This window comes from Bos grunniens, chromosome 9 (genome assembly GCF_055505025.1).
Source record: "Bos grunniens cultivar Pamir isolate PY7600 chromosome 9, Bosgru_T2T1.0, whole genome shotgun sequence".
NCBI lineage: Eukaryota > Metazoa > Chordata > Mammalia > Artiodactyla > Bovidae > Bos > Bos grunniens.
In genome coordinates this window covers 78020825-78041963 of record NC_141173.1, presented here as the reverse complement: position 1 = coordinate 78041963, position 21139 = coordinate 78020825, and the positions used below count along the sequence as shown (strand labels likewise).

Below are 21139 nucleotides of genomic sequence, written 5' to 3'. Positions count from 1 at the left end.
TCCAATCTGACTGAAAGTGAAAGTGAAGTTGCTCAGTCATGTCCGACTCTTTGCAAGCCCATGGACTGTAGCCTACCAGGCTCCTCTGTCCATGGGATTTTCCAGGCAAGAGTACTGGAGTGGATTGCCATTTCCTTCTCCAGCGGATCTTCCCGACCCAGGGATGGAACCCAGGTCTCCCGCATTGTAGATAGACGCTTTACTGTCTGAGCCACCAGAGAAGTCCACTGGTGACAGGCAAAGAGACACCCAGGACTTCAGCACAAAGGCAACAAAGAAACGACCAGGTGAGGACACAGCTAGAAATCAGCCATCCGCAAGGCAAGGAGAGAGGCCTCAGAAGAACGAACCCTGCTGACACCTTGATATTGGACTTCTAGCATCCAGGATTGTGAGAAAATAAAGTCTATTGTTTAAGCCACCCAGTCTGTGGTATTTTGTTAAGACATGCCAGGCAGACTAAAGCAAGATACTCTATGCATGACACTGTGCAGTCCCTGGGGGCTCACCAAGGCACCTTTGCCATCACACAGAAGGCTACAGCAGGGGGCACAAACACACAAAACTCAAGCCTGAATAAGTCAGAAAGGAAGAGCTGAGCAAAATGCCCTGGGAGGCACCAAGGGCGCCAGAAGTTTTTCTATCTGGGGATCAGGGAAGGTTTGAAAAAGATGTTATCTGAGCTAGGCCTTCAAAGATGGGCAAAATTCCAATCAAGGCGGGTGGGGGGAAAAGGCAATTCAGGGGAACAGGACTTCACGAGCATAAACCAGGCTTACTCTATACCCATGATCACTTTCAGAACAACCCCAGTCATCACCCACCTGTGGACAAGATTGGTAGTTCTCAAACTGGACTAAATATCAGAACTAATTTAAAGGCTTTTTTTTAAAAAACATGTAGATCCTCAGGCCCCACTCCCAATCTACTGAATCAGAGATGATGTTCTAGAATCTTCAACCATCTTCTCAGGTGAGATAGCATCAACTCCGTCAAGTTTTAAGACCCCTGTTTAATAAAAACATTTCACTGTCCCCTGCTTCCATGGTAAAATAACTTTCTATCAAATGTGAAAATACATGAAGGCAGAAAAAATTCTTCCAAGTTTAGTCATGGAATTTGTACTTTATTTCCAGTAATTTGTACTTTATTAATTAGAACAAAATTCATAGGTTTAAAAATTATATGAAGATCTTATTTTGACATAGACACATATATGTAAGGCAGATAATGCAAGGCTGCATACAGGGCTTCTTCCTGTAGAAGAACTTCTTCCCAATTATTCCACAGACCAGCAAAACAGAATTTTCCATCCTGTGAATGAAGGAGAATAGGAGGAAAGGAGAAAGGCAGAAATAGGGATTGTTGTCACACTTCATGCTCAAATAGAGGCTCCTGCCTCATTATGGTGGCCAAGTGGATGGTGGGACAAAGCAGCAGTGGTGTTTTTCTCTTCAGTTAAGACCTGGAGTCAAGGTCTTGGGAGGAGGGGAAGAGGAGAGTGGGCCCAACCAGTGTCTGTCTCTGTCCACAGAAATCTTTAGTAAAAGGCAAAAGATTTATATAATCTGAAGGGAAACCAGAGTATCAGTGTCTGTCTCTGATTGAGTCCTTCTCTCCCCTTTTCCCTAATCCCTCTGAAAAGATAGGTGTTGGGTAGGTTGGGTGGCAGGGGGTGTGTTTGTTTTTTTAACTCTCAAAATCCTCCTTCCTGAAGTGATGAAAGTAATCCGTACTTGTTCAGGTGAGGATTAGGTGAGATCCTTTAGAAAGTATAATAAAACCCAATATTAGAACCCATGCTGCCCCCCAGCCTCACCCTGGCTCCACCACACAAGTATAAAATGTTGTGTATATCTTCTGAAGCTTGGCCCTTCTGTCAGCCTTTCCTCAATTCAGTTTAGCTGAAGCCCAAGGCTTACCTCTAAAAGCTCTGTTTCAATCAAAAGTTCACACCAATAGGGACCTCCCTCCCTACTCAGCAATCAACGATCCTCGCAAACAGATGAGTTTTCCTCAAGTCCATGCCAAGCCACAATGCAGACAGTGGTAAGCTGCTGTTCTCCTTTCTGCTAGATTTCTCTGCTGCCAACCTGGAAAGTAACCTTCTCCAGAAAAATCTTCCCTGACCACCCCCTCCTTAAGCCCTTTATTTGGGTTCCCTTGGTACTTCTGCTATATTCATTCCATCCATCCATTCCCTCATTAATCTAATCAGTGAAAGACTTGTTTTAGACACAGAATAAACAGGCGAAGTCCCTGCTCTCTCCGGGAGCTTTCATTCCAGCGGGGGAAGACAGTGAAAACTGAATATGCAACAAATCAGGTAGGGATAAATACCATGAGGAAAAACAAAACAGTGTAGGCAAACTGTGCTAGTTGTGGAAGACAGTCAGGAAGACCTCAGGCTGAGCATTCACATGAAGGAATGTAAGTGCAGACCAGCAGGAGAGCTGGGAAGAGAGTTCCAGCCTACATCTTTCTTCCATGATGGTGGGGATCCCGTGTTACTCAGTTTCTCTACCACTGTTATGGGTTGAATAATGGCTCTCCAAAAATGTTGGACTCTTAATCCCCAGGACCTTAGGAAGAATTTTATTTAGAGATAGGGTCTTTACGGAGATAATCAAGTTAAAAGGAGGTCATTAGGATAGGTCCCAGTCCAATATGACTGGAGTCCTTATAAAATGGGGAAATTTGGACATACACACAGGGAAGAAATGCCATGCGAGGATTAAGACAGAGATTGGGGCGATACACATACAAGCCAAGAAACATCAAAGATGGCCAGCAAATCACCACATCTAGAAGAGGGGCATGGAACAGATTTTCCCTCACGGGCGCTCCAAACCAACTCTGCCAACACCTTCATCTTGGACTTCTAGACTCCAGAACTGTGAGACAATAATTTTCTGTTGTTTAAGCCTGAGCGCCCTAGGAAAGAAATACAACCAAAAGAAATACAACCATATACCACCTTCAGGGCCACATACAGCTGCACTGCCTCACCCCAGTTCACAGGATAAGCCTCTGCTTACATTGGGTTTTGCATACTCCTGGATGACTGTAGTAGCCCACCAACTGGATTCCCCACTCCCAGTCTTACTTTCTCAATCCATTCTCCACAGTATTGTCCTGATCGCTTTAAAATGAAAATTTGATCATCTCACTGGTTCACAAGCCTTCACTCACTTCTCTTTACCTTCAAGACACAACCCTAATTTCTCATCTTGGGGACCAATGCCTGTAGGATCCAGCCTGTTCACCTCTCCAACCTTGTTTCTCCCACCTGTGTCCCCCTCCTGGCCTCCATTTATCACCACTCCTACTGGGAAGCCTTCCCAAGGCTGGAAGTCCAGGTTGTCCCTCCTATGTGCTCCAGAAGTCCCTGTGCTTAGTGCTGCTGTGACACTTATCAAAGTGTGTCCAAGGCTTGTTTGTCCATCTCCACTCTTGACCGTGAGTTCTTGTCCTGGTTGTCTCTCCAGGAGCTAGGAAAAGTGCCCGGCACTTGGTAAATATTCACTGGATGGATGAATAAATGAACAAAGCACACCATGTTCTCACCAGCTGGTCCCAGAAGGAATTTTTTTTTTCCTCTAAGGGTTGGGGGATGGGGAGGTGACCTTTCAAGGGATTTCTCAATAGTTTGTGGAACCACTGGAGCAGGATGGAGCTGCACCTTTCTTTAATGGTTTCAAGGGGAATTTAGATTAGACATTCAAGAGCCAGTCCTTGTGTCGCAAGACACTGCAGTACAAGGAAGGGAAGTAAACAATCTATCTGGCAATTTTTGAGGGGGAGGGGGCTGGGGCGGGGAAAGTTGACCAGTATTTTTGAGCCTATTTTTTTGATAGGAAGTATCAAGTTTGTTGTTGTTGTTTTCTCAAGCCTCTGATTCTGTAACTGCAAGCCCATGACCTACAGGTATAAGTCGTGGGTGGACAAGAGATCAGGGGATTCTTGCAACCCAAACTGCAATATGCTCCTGTGCAAACATTTTTTGAGGTTTAAAAATTATTGCACGCACGGTTATAAATGATGGAGGGTGTGGAAAAGGAAAGAGAGGAAGACAGTAACAATGTTTAAATCCATATATTAACTATTCTACACATATATAACTAAAGGAAGACAGAGGGGTAATAAATTCAAATAATCAGGATTTGCTCTCTTCTGCAAATTCTTGAAAGGGGAAATGTATCAGAATTTCCAGTCTTCAAAAAGGGCCTTAAAAAGTCCTGTGAGCAAGATGCGAGAGAAAAAAAAAAAAGCGGGGTGGGGGGGGGAACTTGCTCTTCACAGCAGGAAGTCGTCAATGGATATCTAGTTATGAAGAAACAACTCTGAACAGAAGTCCTTATTCGGAGCGCTAAACTCACTTTTACCACATAAAGAGCAATTTAAAAGCTCCAAGCAACCTCATCACGGTGTTGGGGAAACAATTCGGCTTCCCCATTTGAGAAAGCAAGAGAGCTCCGACTGGGTAGTGGCCCAGGCCCGCGTTAGGGCTTTTATTTGCAAGTCAATGAGCCAAATGGACGACCAGGCTAGTTGTGCCGCGTTCTGGGAAGCAAGGTTATTATTATCGCCTATTGGCCCACTGAGCAATTTCACTGAAAAGGAAGAGTCCCAGCAGTGTGTGTGCGCGCGCGGTGCCATACGGGACGTGCAGCTACGTGCCCACCTCCAGAACGACTTTATTTACAAAGCGATTACCATGTTATCTATTTGTTTTCCTTTTCCAGCTTCAGCAGCCTTACTCAGCCCTCGAATTTCTTAATTACAAACCCGTTCGCTTCTAAATCAACCCCAAACCGTCAGGCAGAGCCCGGAGGGAGGCTGTGCAAGTTTGCACACACCCCCACCTCCCGGATCAAGGGCAACAGCAGAAGCAAGAAACTGTGTATGTGCAAAAAGGTGGATCTGGGGACGAGGATCGCTGAGTTTGTTTACAGAGCAGAGACGCCTCAGCTCGGATGCCAAAGCTACCAAGAGCTGCAAACGCAAACTTAGCAGAAGCACACGTACCCCGGGAGCGGCAAGCAGCCGCGAAACCGCGGACCGGATTCCCAGGCGCTGGAGCGGGGGCGGAGGAGCCCGCGAACGCGCTCGGTCCACCTGCAGCGGCTGCCGCTGCCGCTCCCCGCCCCCAGCTCCTGTCCTTGAAAGGAGTGGAGGAAATGCATCTACACGCAAAATGTCTAGATCAGGTTTACCTACTGCTCCTACAAAAACACAAAGGCACAGTTCAGGAAAGCGCGCACAGGGGAGGGGGCATTATTTGCCCGGGGCTTAAAAACCCACTAGGGTAAACACAGCCATTCTTTGCAACCCGGGTAGGCTTTTGCAAAGCCGCGGAGGCAGAAAGGCACTAAACAGGGGGCGCTGTGTGAACCCTATTTTCCCACAGAAAGCAGCCCAGGTCGCTAGGTGAGCTCGAGGTGGGGATTCGGCCAGAGTGGGGCGGTGAGTTTTCCTAGTTTCTCTCGCGGCGGGCGCTACCTTCGGGCTGAGCGTCCAGGGAGGACTTTCTGCGCCGGGGCGGTCTGGCCTGGTATTTGTGGGCCGCGAAGAAACCAGAATCGGGGGGCAGCGGGGCGGGGCCTGGGCCCTCAGGCTCTGCGCACGTGCCTCTGGCCGCGGGGACGCGGCTGCCCAGCCCGGTCCTGCGTGCCTGATGTTCCGGAATCCGCGTTTGCCCGCCGCCCGCCGGGGAGGCTCTCGCTCCGCCCTTCCTGAAATCCCTTATATTAACTGTGGCCAAAGCCCTAAGAAACACAGCTCATTGTTGGCAGCTGCCGGGCGGTCTTGCCGAGCTGTGAGTGCAGCAGAGGGGAAATAAAAGGGAACGGCTCCGATCCTGCCCCAGCGGCTGCTGCAAGACTTCGGCGCCGACTTCGCGACTGCGAGCGCCTTCCACGCCAGGAAGGCCCCGTCTATGTGCTGCTGAGCCGGTCCTGGACCCGACGATCCCGCCCTCGGTCTTCGGAGCAGAAATCGCAAGGACGGAAGGTAAGTGCGTCGGGCGAAGCTGGCTGGGGCTCCTGCCAGGCCAGTCCTCCGAGGGCTGGGTTTGCCCGGAGGAAGAGCGCGAGGCGGAGCTGGGGAATAACAACAGGATGTGCAACAACAGGATGAGAAGGGCTGATTTAATGCCTGAAGTTCGCGGCTGGGCTATGGGGCACTTCCTTTATTAGGCGACTTCGGGGAGCCAGAGCGGGGTGTGGGCTTGGGTCCCCCGCCGGATCGCAGGGGAAAGAGCTGTTTGTGCAGCGCGCAGATCTTCTGTTGTGGATGGCAGGTCTTTCCTTGGTGGGTAGCCCGGGTGCACAGGCTCCTAGCGGGATCTTCGGGATGAGGATTCGCAGCTGAAGTGCGTCGGATGAACCTGGGAGCCAGGGGCGAGGAAAAGTGGGGTGCGCCGTGGTGGGCGACACGTGTGGCGCGGGGTCTTACCGTCTCCTCTTTTCACTTGCAGGACTGGAAATGGCAGACCATATGATGGCCATGAACCACGGGCGCTTCCCCGACGGCACCAACGGGCTGCACCACCACCCTGCCCACCGCATGGGTATGGGGCAGTTCCCTAGCCCCCATCATCACCAGCAGCAGCAGCCGCAACACGCCTTCAACGCCCTAATGGGCGAGCACATACACTACGGCGCGAGCAACATGAATGCCTCGAGCGGCATCAGGCACGCGATGGGGCCGGGAACTGTAAACGGAGGGCACCCCCCGAGCGCGCTGGCCCCCGCGGCCAGGTTTAACAACTCCCAGTTCATGGGCCCCCCGGTGGCCAGCCAGGGAGGCTCCCTGCCAGCCAGCATGCAGCTGCAGAAGCTCAACAACCAGTATTTCAACCATCACCCCTACCCCCACAACCACTACATGCCGGATTTGCACCCTGCTGCGGGCCACCAGATGAACGGGACAAACCAGCACTTCCGAGATTGCAACCCCAAGCACAGCGGCGGCAGCAGCACCCCCGGCGGCTCGGGCGGCAGCAGCACCCCCGGCGGCTCTGCGGGCACTTCGGGCGGCGGCGCGGGCAGCAGCAATAGCGGCGGCGGCAGCGGCGGCGGCAGCAGCAGCAACATGCCCGCCTCCGTGGCCCACGTCCCTGCTGCAGTGCTGCCGCCCAATGTCATAGACACTGATTTCATCGACGAGGAAGTGCTCATGTCCTTAGTGATAGAAATGGGTTTGGACCGCATCAAGGAGCTGCCCGAACTCTGGCTGGGGCAAAACGAGTTTGATTTTATGACGGACTTCGTGTGCAAACAACAGCCCAGCAGAGTAAGCTGTTGACTCGATCGAAACCCCGGCGAAAAAAAAATCAAATACCCCAACTTCTTCGGTGTGAATTAAAAAAAAAAACATTCCCTTTAGACACAGTATCTCACTTTTCAGAGCGTGAAAGGTTTGAGAACTTGGAAACAAAGTAAACTATAAACTTGTACAAATTGGTTTAAAAAATTGCTGCCACTTTTTTTTTTTTTTCTGTTTTTGTTTCGTTTTTGTAGCCTGGACATTCACCTCCCTTATGTAGTTGAAATACCTAGCTAACTTGGTCTTTTTTGTTGTTTGTTTTTACTCCTTATTTCCTCACTTTCTCCAGTGCTCAACTGTTAGATATTAATCTTGGCAAACTGCTTAATCTTGTGGATTTTGTAGATGGTTTCAAATGACTGAACTGCATTCAGATTTATGAGGAAAAGGAAAAATTGCATTAGTTGGTTGCATGAACTTTGAAGGGCAGATATTACTGCACAAACTCTGCCATCTCGCTTCATATTTTTAACTATGCATTTGAGTACAGACTAATTTTTAAAATATGCTTAACTGGAAGATTAAACAGATGTGGGCCAAACCATTCTGGATCAGGAAAAGTCATACTGTTCACTTTCAAGGTGGCTGTCCCCCTCCCCCATATGTACAGACAATAATAGGGTGTGGAATGTCGTCAGTGGCAAACATTTCACAGATTTTTATTTTGTTTCTGTCTTCAACATTTTTGACACTGTGCTAATAGTTATATTCAGTACATGAAAAGATACTACTGTGTTGAAAGCTTTTTAGGAAATTTTGACAGTATTTTTGTACAAAACATTTTTTTGAAAAAATACTTGTTAATTTATTCTATTTTAATTTGCCAATGTCAATAAAAAGTTAAGAAATACTTGCTTTCTAGAAGTCATTTGGGGGTGGTTATTCCCTTTGGTGGCTTTGTTTTTTCCTCTTGAACACTACTGAGGAGAGTCAGCATTCCAAAGGATAAATTACAGGACACTAAAACAGGTCATGATGAGCTTAAAGTGGAGAGCAGGATTTAACATAATTGGCATAATGCTTCATTGTTATCACTGTAACATGCCTCTTGGTGTGGTTTAATCAAAAGCTGCAAAGTTGTCAAAGAGCAATTTTTTTTTCTTAATTGCCATCATCTTCAAGTGTACTCCAGAGTTAGAAAGGTTTGTAATACTAAATGTTACAAATACTGTTTCACAGGGTGGGAGGGGGAAATCAAAGTGTTTCTGGTTATATCTGATTCAACTACTTAAATGGAGGTAGACTGGAATAAAATACTGGGAGATTGATGAGGATGGCATTAAAATATAAATCTGCCTTTATCTCTAGTGACGAATTTTATTTCTCAGCAAAAGTACTAAAGACAGGCACACATTTTCTGGCTTGAGGGGGGCGGAATTCCACCTTGAGGTTTTCTATTTTTTCTCTTACAATATTTAAAATTTACTCAGCAAGGTTGATGCAAAGGTCAAATTAAGAGTCTTCACAAGATGGTCCCTCTCAAGCATGCCGTTTTCCAGAATTCTGAGCTTTTACTATTACACACATTGGGTGCAAAGGACATAACGATAAGATCCTTTTTAATTTTACCTGCATGTGTTATCAAGAAGACATAACTACAGTGAAGTAGGTGTCAAGTTTTGCCTTGTATAATCAAGCAAAGGAAAAAGTAATATTGTTAAAATTTCAAATAATCCCAATTGGCAGGAGAATGAATTTTGTTTTCCCTTTCATGTTTACCTTCATAAAATCAACATATCTATATTCATGAAAAAAAAAAGTTATACATAACCCACTGGAGGAGAACAGAAATGTAGGTTGTGGAAAATCTCACAATCCTTTAAAAGAACATTTCATTTAGACTCAGATTCTAATCTTAAATATCATATTTCATAATAAAAAATCAGGAGATGAAGGTATAGAGAAATGTTAAATTATAGTGAGTCTGACGTAAAGGCTGATTTCAGTAAAATTCAGATCACCTATTCTATAATTCTGTTTCCAAGGCAGGCCATTAAGATGTACACTCCACTGGGTTTTTTATACCTCTATAATTGACACTTCCTTATTAAAAATTATTTTGTAAGTAATTTCACTGAAAATATACCATCATTCAAAACTCTTCACTCCGTTTAAAGGCTAATCCAGATTTCCCACATTAATAGTTAAAGCTGAAGTTTTCTTCAGCACGAACATGTCAATACTAAATCTGTGATCAGCAGTAAATCTTCCTGGCTAAGCATTTTCACAGTAAGTTTTTCTTTTTCCTTTTTTATCTCCCAGAGGCTCAAGTGAAAAAAAAAATGTTGGCGTACATATTAATATAGCAATTGTAGTTGTTTTTTACTTGTGCCAGGAAAAAAGACAAAAGGGAAGGCCATTGGAGGCGTTGTTGTTGTTGTTGTTGTTTTACATAAAGAAAGAAGCAAGAGAATTGTCTTGCCACCACTCTTCACCATTTATTCTGCCAGGGAATTAGCCACAACACCTGCTCTGTCACTAAATTCCTCCTGCTGCTCTAAGGCCGGAACACATATGTGAAGATGCAGAGCCCAAGGAACTATTATTAGATCCATAGCCTATCTCTGCCAGAAGAGAGGACTCAACCCAGAAACGCGGGGTGAAAAGCTCAATTTCTCTTCAGTACAAACACAAACTCCCTGGACCCCTTCATTTGAATGATCTCTATTTCATTAAAACTCTTTAATAATCAACAACTGAGTAGATTCTATGGGATTTTTGCAGGTCTCTTAAGCAAAGCAAAATAACTCCTGGTTTTAACAACCTGATTCATGAAACCTGTACAGTGACCTAGATCACCGGGCTACTGGCAGACATTTGCAAAACCTTTTGTGGTCTTGCTTCCTACCTACTAAGTTGCTTATAGCATATGGGGAAATTTGACCTCTGTACCTTGGCTGTTTTTCAAAAAGTTCTAATATGGAACAAGAGTTTCTGTTCTTTAAGTTTTGCCCACAAATACACCTTTGATTTTCAAGAAGAGATCATTGATAAGCCACAGCAAAATATCACAGAAACACATCAGAAAAATAAGAACATGTTAATAAAAAGCTTGTATCTCTGTTGTGGCTGCTAAAAATCCTGGTAGCAGTATCTTTGCTGGAGCTGATAAAGACGTTACAGCTATGGATGGGTCTTTGAAGAACAGTTACCTAATCACCACTGTTTATGGGGTGCTAGTCTAAAGCACAAGTACCAGAAGGCTATCATCTATTGTGAAGTTTATGGTCTCCGTGACTTTTACTACTGTAAACTGGGATAGCTATAAATTGATGTCAACATTAAAGGCCAGATCCTTTAGAGCAAAATATTAATCCACTAATCTATTATGGGTGGCCGGCTTTGAAATATAAACTTTGCAGTCCTGGACCATTAGGTGTTTTCGCCCCCTTGTGGAATTTATTTAGAAGGTCAAAGGAAAGCTAAGAGCTCAAGAGGGTTTTATTTGTTTTACTGTTGTTGTTGTTTTACCATTTCTGAAGACTTCATTTTCTTTCTTGAAGCAAACAGCATATATTTCAGAAAGCCAATTTTCCATCAAAGAAGATTCCAAAATAAAACACCCTTTATGAAAAGTATTTTACTTACCAAAGACCTTAACTTGTGATTAAATGTACATACTTGAAATGTGCCTCATGTTTCAAAATGGACATTGGCTAAGGGATTTTCTTACTAAAAGGTAATGAGCAATGCTTTAGCCTGTCAGTTAAAGCTGACACGCTCTTTACCCTCAAAACAGAACTGCTGATTTGGAATCGGTGTAAATAATAATGCACATGATGTACAGAGTTAGAAAGGTAGAGGAGAATCTCCAGGAATGCACAATGCAATTATCTACATTGGAATGTGATCAAGCCATGGGCTCTAATCTTGTGAAAAGGGCCACAGGATATTTAATGAGACTAGAGTTGCTGCCTAATTGATTCAGTAAAATTTACTTTAAAATAAACTTGGCAGATAACATTGTCTCCCCAAAATAAATAAATGTAGAATTCAAGGAATTTAGGACTCAAGCCATTGGAAATTTTCTCCTCTCCTCTATTGTTTTACTAGCACAAGAGACATGGCACACACAGCCTCAGGATGGTGTTCATCATTTTGGTACTTATACCATGATCATCTGAATGAGAACTCCCAGGTAGGTTGAAGCAAGAGACCCATAGGTAGTACATCAAGTAACTTAGCCAGTGAACTGCTATTATCATGTGTCCTGTTTGTCTTTTCCCCTCAGAGTAGAAGGAACAATAGCAATGTCAGAATTTTAATAGCAATGGACTGGCTTAAATTACCTGACCTATTTTTATCCAGCAAGGAGAAAAATGATGTTTGTTCTTTTTTTTTTTTCCTGGTAGCCATTGTTATCATTTAAATTAGAAACAGAAATATAAGGACATTTTCTATTAAATAGTATATTGTTCATAAACAGCTTTAGTTTGCCAATAAGACCCACCTATATTTTTGAAAAAATTTGACACCTGAAGTAAAGAAATTTTTCCCTTTACAGGAAGACTTAAATTCATAAGTAATGCTAAATAATGAATTGAAAATGTTCTAGGAGTTGAGGGTGTGAATTTCTATAGTATTTTGCTATTTGTGAACATAATAAAGAGAAGTTAGGAGAAGTAGGGTTCTACTGTGTTGAAGAACTGAATCCATGATCCCCAGAAAAAAAAGAATTTTCAGCCAACCATTCTCCTATTTTTGATGAAAAGATATTGACTTTTTGGAGGCTGAATCTTTATCAAGTACTTCTTTTCCTAAGATGAGCATGAAAGTTTCCAGTCCCAAGGGGTTGGTTTGGGAGGGCTTCTGGAGAGTTCTGCTTGGGTAAACCAAGGCATGCAGAATGAAACAAAGCAGCTGAAAGACAAGCTATGAGTACCATTACTGGCTTTATATGTTGTTGATTTTCATTAAAGTGAAAAGTGAAGTCACTCAGTTGTGTCCGACTCTTTGTGACCCCACAGACCGTAGCCTACCAGGCTTCTCCATCCATGGGATTTTCCAGGCAAGAATACTGGAGTGGGTTGCCATTTCCTTCTCCAGGGGATCTTCCTGACCCAGGGATCAAAACCCAGGTCTCCCACATTGTAGGCAGATGCTTTTACCGTCTGAGCCACCATTAGGTTGAACTAATTTGAAAGATTAGTGAGACAGGGCAGGATTTGGGGTGAGGACGGTGCCTCACAGGATTTTTGGAATTTCTCCATGGCCTCACCATTGTACTCCACCCTGAAATCCTTCCCTTCCCTCTCAAGTAGAGGGGTTCCTTGATTACATTTTGAGTTGCTGAACAAAGCAGACAAGGAATTCTGGCTCCAAAGTAGCCTGTGGCAAGACCAAGTTGGTATGCTGCGCTTTGCAGGAGATACGCAAATAGGTGAGTGGCTTTTAAAAGTTAATAGTGCTAAAAGAATCCTGTCAATCCATTCTGAAGGCTGGTTGGGAAGCCAGCTTTTGGCCTGAGTTAAAGTCAAACTAGCATAAAATCAGAAAAAGCTGTCAAGGACGGCCAACTCCAGGTTGTGATATTAGTTTGTGAACACTTGTAGGAGACAGTACGCAGAGAAAGGAAATGTAATCAGGGCTGTTGAAGCCTTTTCCCTTTCTGTCTCCCTAGCATGAATGTTGCATGCTCAGTTGCTTCAGTTGTGTCTGGCTCTTTGGGACCCCATGAACTGTACAGCCCTCCAGGTTCCTCTGTCCCTGGGATTATCCAGGCAAAAATACAGACCTCCTCCAGGGGATCTTCCTGACCCAGGGATTGAACACAAATCTCCTGGATCTCCTGCATTGCAGGTGGGTTCTTAACCGTTGAGTCACCCGGGAAGCCCATATCTCCCTAGGGGGACTAGTATAAAATACGGCCCTGTGTTCCTCTATGCAGCGTGGCCCACAGGAATTTTTTAAATTTCTAGTAAGCAACCTCTTAAAATAATTTTCTTCCCTTGGCTTTCTGACACTTAATATCTCCATGTTGACAAAACACATAGTGCTAAAATTGTGCACGAAAATCATAGGCCACCTTGTACATATTGTCCCGTTACATTTATTTGGAATGACTCTTTGAAGGAGGATAAGCAGGATGACGGCTAGTTCCATATTTCTTCTCTTTACACAATGTGTTTAGCAAATATATGGATGATGAGGCCAGGAGGTAAAAAGTGCCTGAATTGCTGTACTCCTAGTATTTTAGGTAAACTAAATATACAAATCTTTCTTAGGTTCCTCTATCTGATAACATATTTTAGAGTAATGACTCTCAGCTGGATAAGGCCACCCCTCTAGGAGGCAGATCAGAATGGAAGAGGGTAAAAGAGGGCAGTAATTTGGAAAAAAGAGCATATTCCATACTATTGTATATTGGGGAAAATGCTTAAATACATTATACTTCCAGTAAAACATAATGTAGAAGACTTTGAAAACTCTTCTTAACTAATGGGGCATGGATTTTAACAATAGTGAGAAACACTCTTTAGACTATATGGGACCAAATCAGAGAAATGCACCCTTCAGCCAGCATTACTTAAATCATTTTGTTGAGTCAAGTTTCCTGTGGTTGGGCTGACTTTGCTGAGTACCTGCGATGTAGTGGGTATTGTGGTAGTCTCTTTACATACATAATCTTATTAATCTTCACAATATGCTTGCAAGGTACAAGTCTTTATTTCAATTTTAGATAAGGAAACTGATATTTAGAGAGGAAGTAAATTGCTCAAGGGTGAAACAGCCAGTAGGAGGCTGAGTGGTTTTACAGATCTAGCTTCCAAGACAGTGTTCTGTAACAGGGCTGTTCTAAACCAAATTACTCCTATTCTTAGATGTCACTGATTGCAAGCCGATCAGACAACTTAATAAGAGTGCTTCAGGGAAAAAGCCACTGCATTATATGCACACAAATTGTAAGCTATACTAACACAGCTATGACATGTATCTATTTATACAATTACATATGACTTCCTTCTAGGATTCACAAGATTTCAGTCTATATTTTTTCAAACCCATTCTAAAGATTCTTCCAACTTAAGTGTGGCCCCCGACAGTGCAAGGATAGCATTTGTGATGAGTCTGCCGAATCCTTCCTAACGCTTTCACCATGTTAGCCCTAAAGTTGAAAGAATACCAGTGATTTAAACTGTAATTTTGCTTTTTTTCTTAATTGAATTACATATACTAATAAATAGTATATAGTTAGACAGTAAATAGTTTCTTTCAGAAATTAAGCCAGCACCTTAGCTTTGCCAATTCTGTAATCTATTAAATGAAAATCATTGGCTAAATTCTTCCATGTAAAGACACCACATCACAACTTGACACCCTGTCTGGAAGCAACTATTATTTAACACTGATTATAAGATTCACGCTGATTTCAGAATATTAACATGTTAAAAAAACTGAACATCTTAGAATAAAGAAAATACAGTATTTAGTTACTTTACAGTTAATCTCCCTCAATCTGTCTAAACTTTTTTGATGGAGGTACAAGCCCAATTCCTTCTGCTTTGGTCTTTTACCGAAATGGAGAACTCTTCCATTAATAGTTAGACTTAAAAAAATAACAGGTCAAGAGTAAAAACCATTGAGTTGTAGCCTTAGCTCTGCAACCAAAGAGCTGGGTAATTCAATCACTATTGGCTCAAGTTTCTCCATCAGTGAAATGAAGGTGTATGTTTAATTAATACATCCTATATTCAAATCTTCATGAAGGAAACATAAACCCATTCCTATCATTTTCTCCCTTTGGAAAGTAAAATATTGGAGTAAAATATTATATAAAACTCCTTCAAAATATCATTTCTTACTGTTCTTTCTCTAATCTAACTGTAAGTCTGGGGGTGTGCTATAGACCTGAGCCAGTTGAGTCAATCCTCCAAGGGCTGCAATCATGTTAGTCAATGTTCCACTTCAATGTCAAAATGCCCATAAGTGTTGGCTGCTGAGATTTCCCTATCTGTAAGCAAATATCAAAAAATGACCATTCACAACATATTTCTGGTACATGCACTTGCAAAGACATAGGTGACTATGTAACATTCTTGAAAATAATTTTATCAGGTTCTGTTCTATTTTCTTACAGATTAAGTTCATTCTTCCAACCTCATAAATAACACTCTCAAATATTTACACTCTCTGTCCTTCACATGACTCTTCCTGAACCACAATCATCATTATTAACATCATCACTGTTATTGTTTATTTTCTCAGAGACAATCCCTTACATAATGCTAAAGTAGAGGAAGCTGGACAGTGTCAAACATTTTAAGTAGGTTCTTAAGGGTGGTCAAGGAGCAGGAGGCACATGGCTGTCATTTTATTTCCCTCCCCTCAACTTCCCAACGCACATAGTCTCTTTGTTTCACACCACAACATTCCTCCAATTTGGAGAACCAGTTGTAGCTAGATGACAAGCTAACAGACTAGTCAAAAATAACATATAAAGGGAATCCCAGAGCATAATTTGTAACTACCCAAGAAATAATTCGTAACTGACTGTAAAAGTAATGTAGCTAAAGAACTGCAACACAATATTATGACAATAAAATACTTGCTCCTTTCACTACTTGGCCACTAGGTGTAGCTGAAGGCCTGTAAGCCCATAATTGCATTTTTCTCCTGAGCAACCTAGAGTCCCATGCCTAAAGAAACTGCCCTCCACCACTGCCCTTCATTTTACTGAAACATACACTATACCACATGACCTATTATAACCTTCAACACTAAGGACAAGCCAAGGACACTTCTGTAACTCTCTGCCCAGGCACCGTTGCTCATTACACTCTAATAAAAATTGCAAATTGACCAAAGGTGTCTTTGAGCAATCCTCCACTTTTTTGCTCTAATTCTCCCCTACCCTTTCTGAAGTGCTCTCATCCTGCCTTCCATTTACTCAGGTACCAGGGGCTCAGTTTTCTGCCCCACTAAGAACATTTATACCTTAAGAGAGAAACTCTGGAGAGAGTACAGCATTTAAACTACAGGAATGTTTTGAATGATAAGACTGAGTGCCTCAGTCAGAAAGATATTTTTAGGTTGTTAATCCTTTCTCTGACCCATTACTCTCTCTCCTGTTTCTCCTCCTGCCTGTCAGGCCCATCCAGTTCAAAGTCTTTCATTGGCCCTTTGCTCTTACTTTAAATGTTGGTGGACTGGACTGTGGTTCAAACAGCTGCCTGAAAGCTAGCTAGCACATTAGCTGACCAGGAAAATTCCAACCAAGAAACAGAAACTATAGTCAGATTACAGTGGTGCTTAAACTGAAATTCTCTGGATTTGAGCCTAAGCGGTCCTTTGGGGGCCATATACTTATACTGAAGATAAGTGAAACCAGCTTGCGGAAGTCAAAAGGAGAATTGGTGTTCACTAGGCCTCTCACCTCACCGCACTAGCGAATTCCATGAATCCAGGGGAATGGAACACCTGGTCAGAACAAAGCAATACTAAGAGACCACATGATCCCAAATACAGATGGAGAGAGAAGGAACATCTGTCACTGACAGCTCCTGATTCAGCACCCAGAACCCAGCCAACAGCTGGGCATAGTTCCTATGAAATATCCCCAGACAAGTCTTCATCTGCTCTAACTTGAGTGATTTTAAGTCAAACACCTATTTAATGACTCTGTGCTTTGGCATATGTTGTTCCCTCTGCCTGGAAGACCCTCTTCGTTTTCCCCTTGATGAAGTGTCCTTCAAAATCCATCTCAGGTGTCTTCCTCTCTGAGAGACCTCCCTACATTGTGGCAGATTGGTTAATTCACTAATTTAATAATGTCAACAAGGACTTGTTTTTTTTTTCATTTTACCTCAGACTGGTGACAGGTGACATTAGAAGAGCTTACATGATGTATGGACCAACAAGGTCCAAAAGAATGGCTGTCTCTTTCTGTGGCTTTTTTTTTCCTTCAAAAGAAAAGAAAACTTCCCAGAAGAATTCCTTCCCTCCATGTACTGTGTCTCATTCCCTTTTCTGAACCAACCGCTGGGATAGGTTTTACCACAGGATGGAATTAACACAATTGGGGTAGGGTAGGTAGATGGAGGCCAACAACTCCATCACTAGAAGATTCAAAAGTTAAGTGAACTCTTTCCAAAATTCATGTTTTAAGGCCTGGATTTTTTGCTGGAACTTAAAAGAACTATTTTTAAAGCCTTTATATTTTCAAATAAGTCTTCTTTATATAATAAAGATGTATTGCTAACAAAATTATATTATAAATCACTCAGAGCAGGTTTATTTGATAAAGGTTGAAATGTCTTCTATAAAGTGACATTGGCTAATATAAATAAATATCCTCTTAAAAAGAAATATATACTCATTATGTCTTCATTTCTGGCCCTTCAAAAATTCTCTTGTTAATATGATTAATCAACAATTTCGTTGAACCAAGAAAATCATGTACATGTTGGCAGGTGATTAATCTTAGTACAAAATGAAGAGAACCTAATATTTATGAACAAATTATTGATAGCTATGTGGTATTTCCATGATAAAATTCATTGGTCTCTATGCCAAAGCCAAAAAAAAATACAGAATTAATCTGCTAAGACTGAAAAGGAGTGGGGGGCATAAGAGAAATCTACCACAGGATATCTTTTATTCTATCTACTCATTGCTTGTTCTAGCCTTCCACAAAATGCCTTTCTCCATCCCAGTAATGTATCCACATAAGAATACACATGATTTTACTTGATGACTATGCTTGGTTAGGTTTGCCCAGATAGACTGAATTGGTCTAATCATCATAACTTATCCACCTGGCTGCAGCTGACTGGTCCACGGATAAAACCTGACCCAATAAAAACCTTTCTCAGTGAGTTTAACAATAGAGAAGTCAAGTTTTTTCTCTAGTGATGAAATTATAAGTTTAAACTACTGTTAGCCATACTGCCAGCTGTACTGAATGAGCTAGTCTGAGAGAGTCAAGACAACATGAAGAGAGAAGCAGAGACAAAAATCTGAGTCCCTGAAGTCTAGTTGCAACTTTGTCTTTCCTGAAGTTTAGCTACATGAAACAATATATTTTACTGTCCCTGAACTAATCTGAGTTAGATTCAATCACATGACACAAAATCATCCTAACACATCCTAACACAAATTTTTTAAAATGTTTCCTTGAAATACATATTAGGGGGTTATTTTATACCTACACTAGTGAGTGAAGTAAAAATGATCTTTCCCACAAACAAATGAGGTATGTAAAGTGTCTGTTTTAAAGTATTAGAGGAAATTTAAAATTTCCTCCTCAGTTAAAGCTTCTAACATACTCTTGCACCGATATTACAGTGAGCAATGAGCACTGTGATGTGCTGTGCAAGTTTCCCTTCAGGACTGAAGGACTTTTTCCCTCAGTTTCTGGGAATGCAGCCCACAGACAGCCCACAGCTCTTCAGAATTCCTGGTCACGCTGCCCAAGACCATTCCTTTTCCTCAAGTTCAGTTCAGTTCAGTCGCTCAGTCGTGTCCGACTTTTTGTGACCCCATGGACTGCAGCACACCAGGCTTCCCTGTCCATCACCAACTCCCAGAGCTTACTCAAACTCATGTCCATTGAGTCAGTGATTCCTCAGGCAGCCTGCCTCCAATGACTAGGATAAAGGTCTGGTTCCTTCACCCCAACTCAGAACAACTCTGAAAGGCCATCCTAGCTTCAGAGATTTCTGGGGGTGAGTTGAGGACTTTATCCAGGCTGCAACGTACCCCATCATCTGCCCAATCTGCTTCCTGCCCCTCCCTTCCATAGGCAATGCTTCTAACAGTAACCCCCCCGGCCCAACCACTTCCCAGTGGGAGATGCCAATATCCATCTCAGAGGCCACTGACCAAGAAACCCAACTGCAAGACAGTACTTTTCAAAAATTATCAAATATTACGTGGTTTTAAGAAAATTCTCCAAGCTAGGCTTCAAAAGTATGTGAACTAAAAACTTCCAGACGTTCAAGCTCGATTTACAAAAGACAGAGGAACCAGAGATCAAATTCCCAACATCCTCTGGATCATAGAAAAAGCAAGAGAATTCCAGAAAAACACTACTACTGCTTCATTGACTACATGAAAGCCTTTGACTATGTGGATCACAACAAACTGCAGAAAATTCTTCAAAGATGGGAATACCAGACCACCTGACCTGCTTCCTGAGAAATCTGTATGCAGGTCAAGAAGTTAGAACCGGACATGGAACAACAGACTGGTTCCAAATCGGGAAAGGAGTACATCAAGGCTGTATATTGTCACCCTGCTTATTTAACTTCTATGCAGAGTACATCATGAGAAATGCTGGGCTGGATGGAGCACTAGCTGGAATCAAGACTGCCAAGAGAAACATAAATAGCCTCAGATATACAGACGACACCACCCTTATGGCAGAAAACAAAGAGGAACTAAAGAGCTTCTTGATGAAAGTGAAAAAGTAGAGTGAAAAAGTTGGCTTAAAACCCAACATTCAAAAAATGTAGATCATGGCATCCGGTCCCTTCACTTCATGGAAAATAGATGGGGAAACAATGCAAACAGTAACAGACTTTATTTTCTTGGGCTCCAAAATCACTGCAGATGGTGACTGCAGCCATGAAAAGAAAAGATGCTTGTTCCTTGGAAGAAAAGCTATGACAAACCTAGACAGCATATTACAAAGCAGAGACATTACTTTACCAACAAAGGTCTGTCTAGTCAAAGCTATGGTTTTTCCAGTAGTCATGTATGGATGTGAGAGTTGGACCATAAAGAAGACTGAGCACTATTGAACTGTAGTGTTGGAGAATACTCTTGAGAGTACCTTGGACTGCAAGAAGATCCAACCAGTCAATCCTAAAGGAAATCAATCCTAAATATTCATTGGTAGGACTGATGCTGAAGCTCCAATACTTTGGCCACCTGATGCAAAGAGCTGACTCATTAGAAAAGACCCTGATGATGGGAAAGACTGAGGCAGGAAGAGAAGGGGACGACAGAGGATTAGATGGTTGGATGGCATCACCAACTCAATGGACATGAGCTTGAGCAGGCTCCAGGAGATAGTGAAGGACAGAGAAGCCTGGTGTGCTTCAGTCCATGGGGTCACAAAGAGTCACACGTGACTGAGTGACTGAACAACAAGAAAAACTATATAATATTTGAGCTTCCCTGCTGACTTGGTGGTAAAGAATAGCTGCCAATGAGAAGATAAGCCCCTGGATTGGGAAGATCCCCTGGAGGAGGAAATGGCAACCCGCTTCAGTATTCCTCACTGGGAAATCCCATGGACAGCAGAGCCTGGCTGGCTACAGTCCATGGGGTCACAAAAAAGTCAGACACATTTTAGCAACTAAACAACTACAAGAAAAACACAGTAACTAATGGTTTCTTAAAATTTCCTAGCACTTCTAAGCATTATAACAGAGAGCAGGATAAAAGTGTAAGGCATATCCCCTACCTTTAAGGAACTCACAGTCTCATTGGAGACATGCAGTGTAAGCAGTCATCCTCACTTGGCACAGCAATATGCCCAAATGAACACAAAATTGGCATATAGGGTGTGATTTATAAATACTAACTGAATGAATAAATGAGTGAATGAATGAATAGGAAGAGATATATATGAGCTGTGATAAGCCATGAAATTTGAGGCCAAGCCACACTCATCACTGTCATTTTTCTTTTATTCATTAACCCATTTTACCATTTGCCACTTTTCATATCAAAATATAGACTAATTGACTAAAACAAAAATGTAAGATCTTACAACAAATCTGCCTTGGTTTGGAGAAGTTCTTAGGGAAAAAAAAGTGTCCTTTTCCCATGTGCTAGAATCTAATCTATCAAACACTCTGAATAG

The 21139-nt window shown here is 42.6% G+C and overlaps 1 protein-coding gene, 1 long non-coding RNA gene and 1 pseudogene across 8 annotated transcripts in view; 1 reads left to right on the top strand and 2 right to left on the bottom strand.

Moving 5' to 3' along the window:
- LOC147366227 (uncharacterized) overlaps nt 1-21139 on the bottom strand; it is a 514655-nt gene that overhangs the window by 380656 nt on the left and 112860 nt on the right. The gene's annotated exons all lie outside the window — the stretch shown is intronic.
- On the bottom strand, nt 1499-1588 carry LOC147366229 (U5 spliceosomal RNA; annotated as a pseudogene).
- CITED2 (Cbp/p300 interacting transactivator with ED-rich tail 2) lies at nt 5778-8179 on the top strand. The gene is made up of 2 exons (XM_086318091.1): nt 5778-6012; nt 6479-8179. Exon 2 carries the CDS (start codon nt 6487-6489, stop codon nt 7306-7308), a length of 822 nt encoding a protein of 273 aa, XP_086174217.1. The 5' UTR covers nt 5778-6012; nt 6479-6486; the 3' UTR covers nt 7309-8179.

Excerpts from the sequence above, each read along its gene's own strand:
- CITED2 (XM_086318091.1), top strand. The coding sequence starts at position 6,487 with ATGGCAGACCATATGATGGCCATGAACCACGGGCGCTTCCCCGACGGC.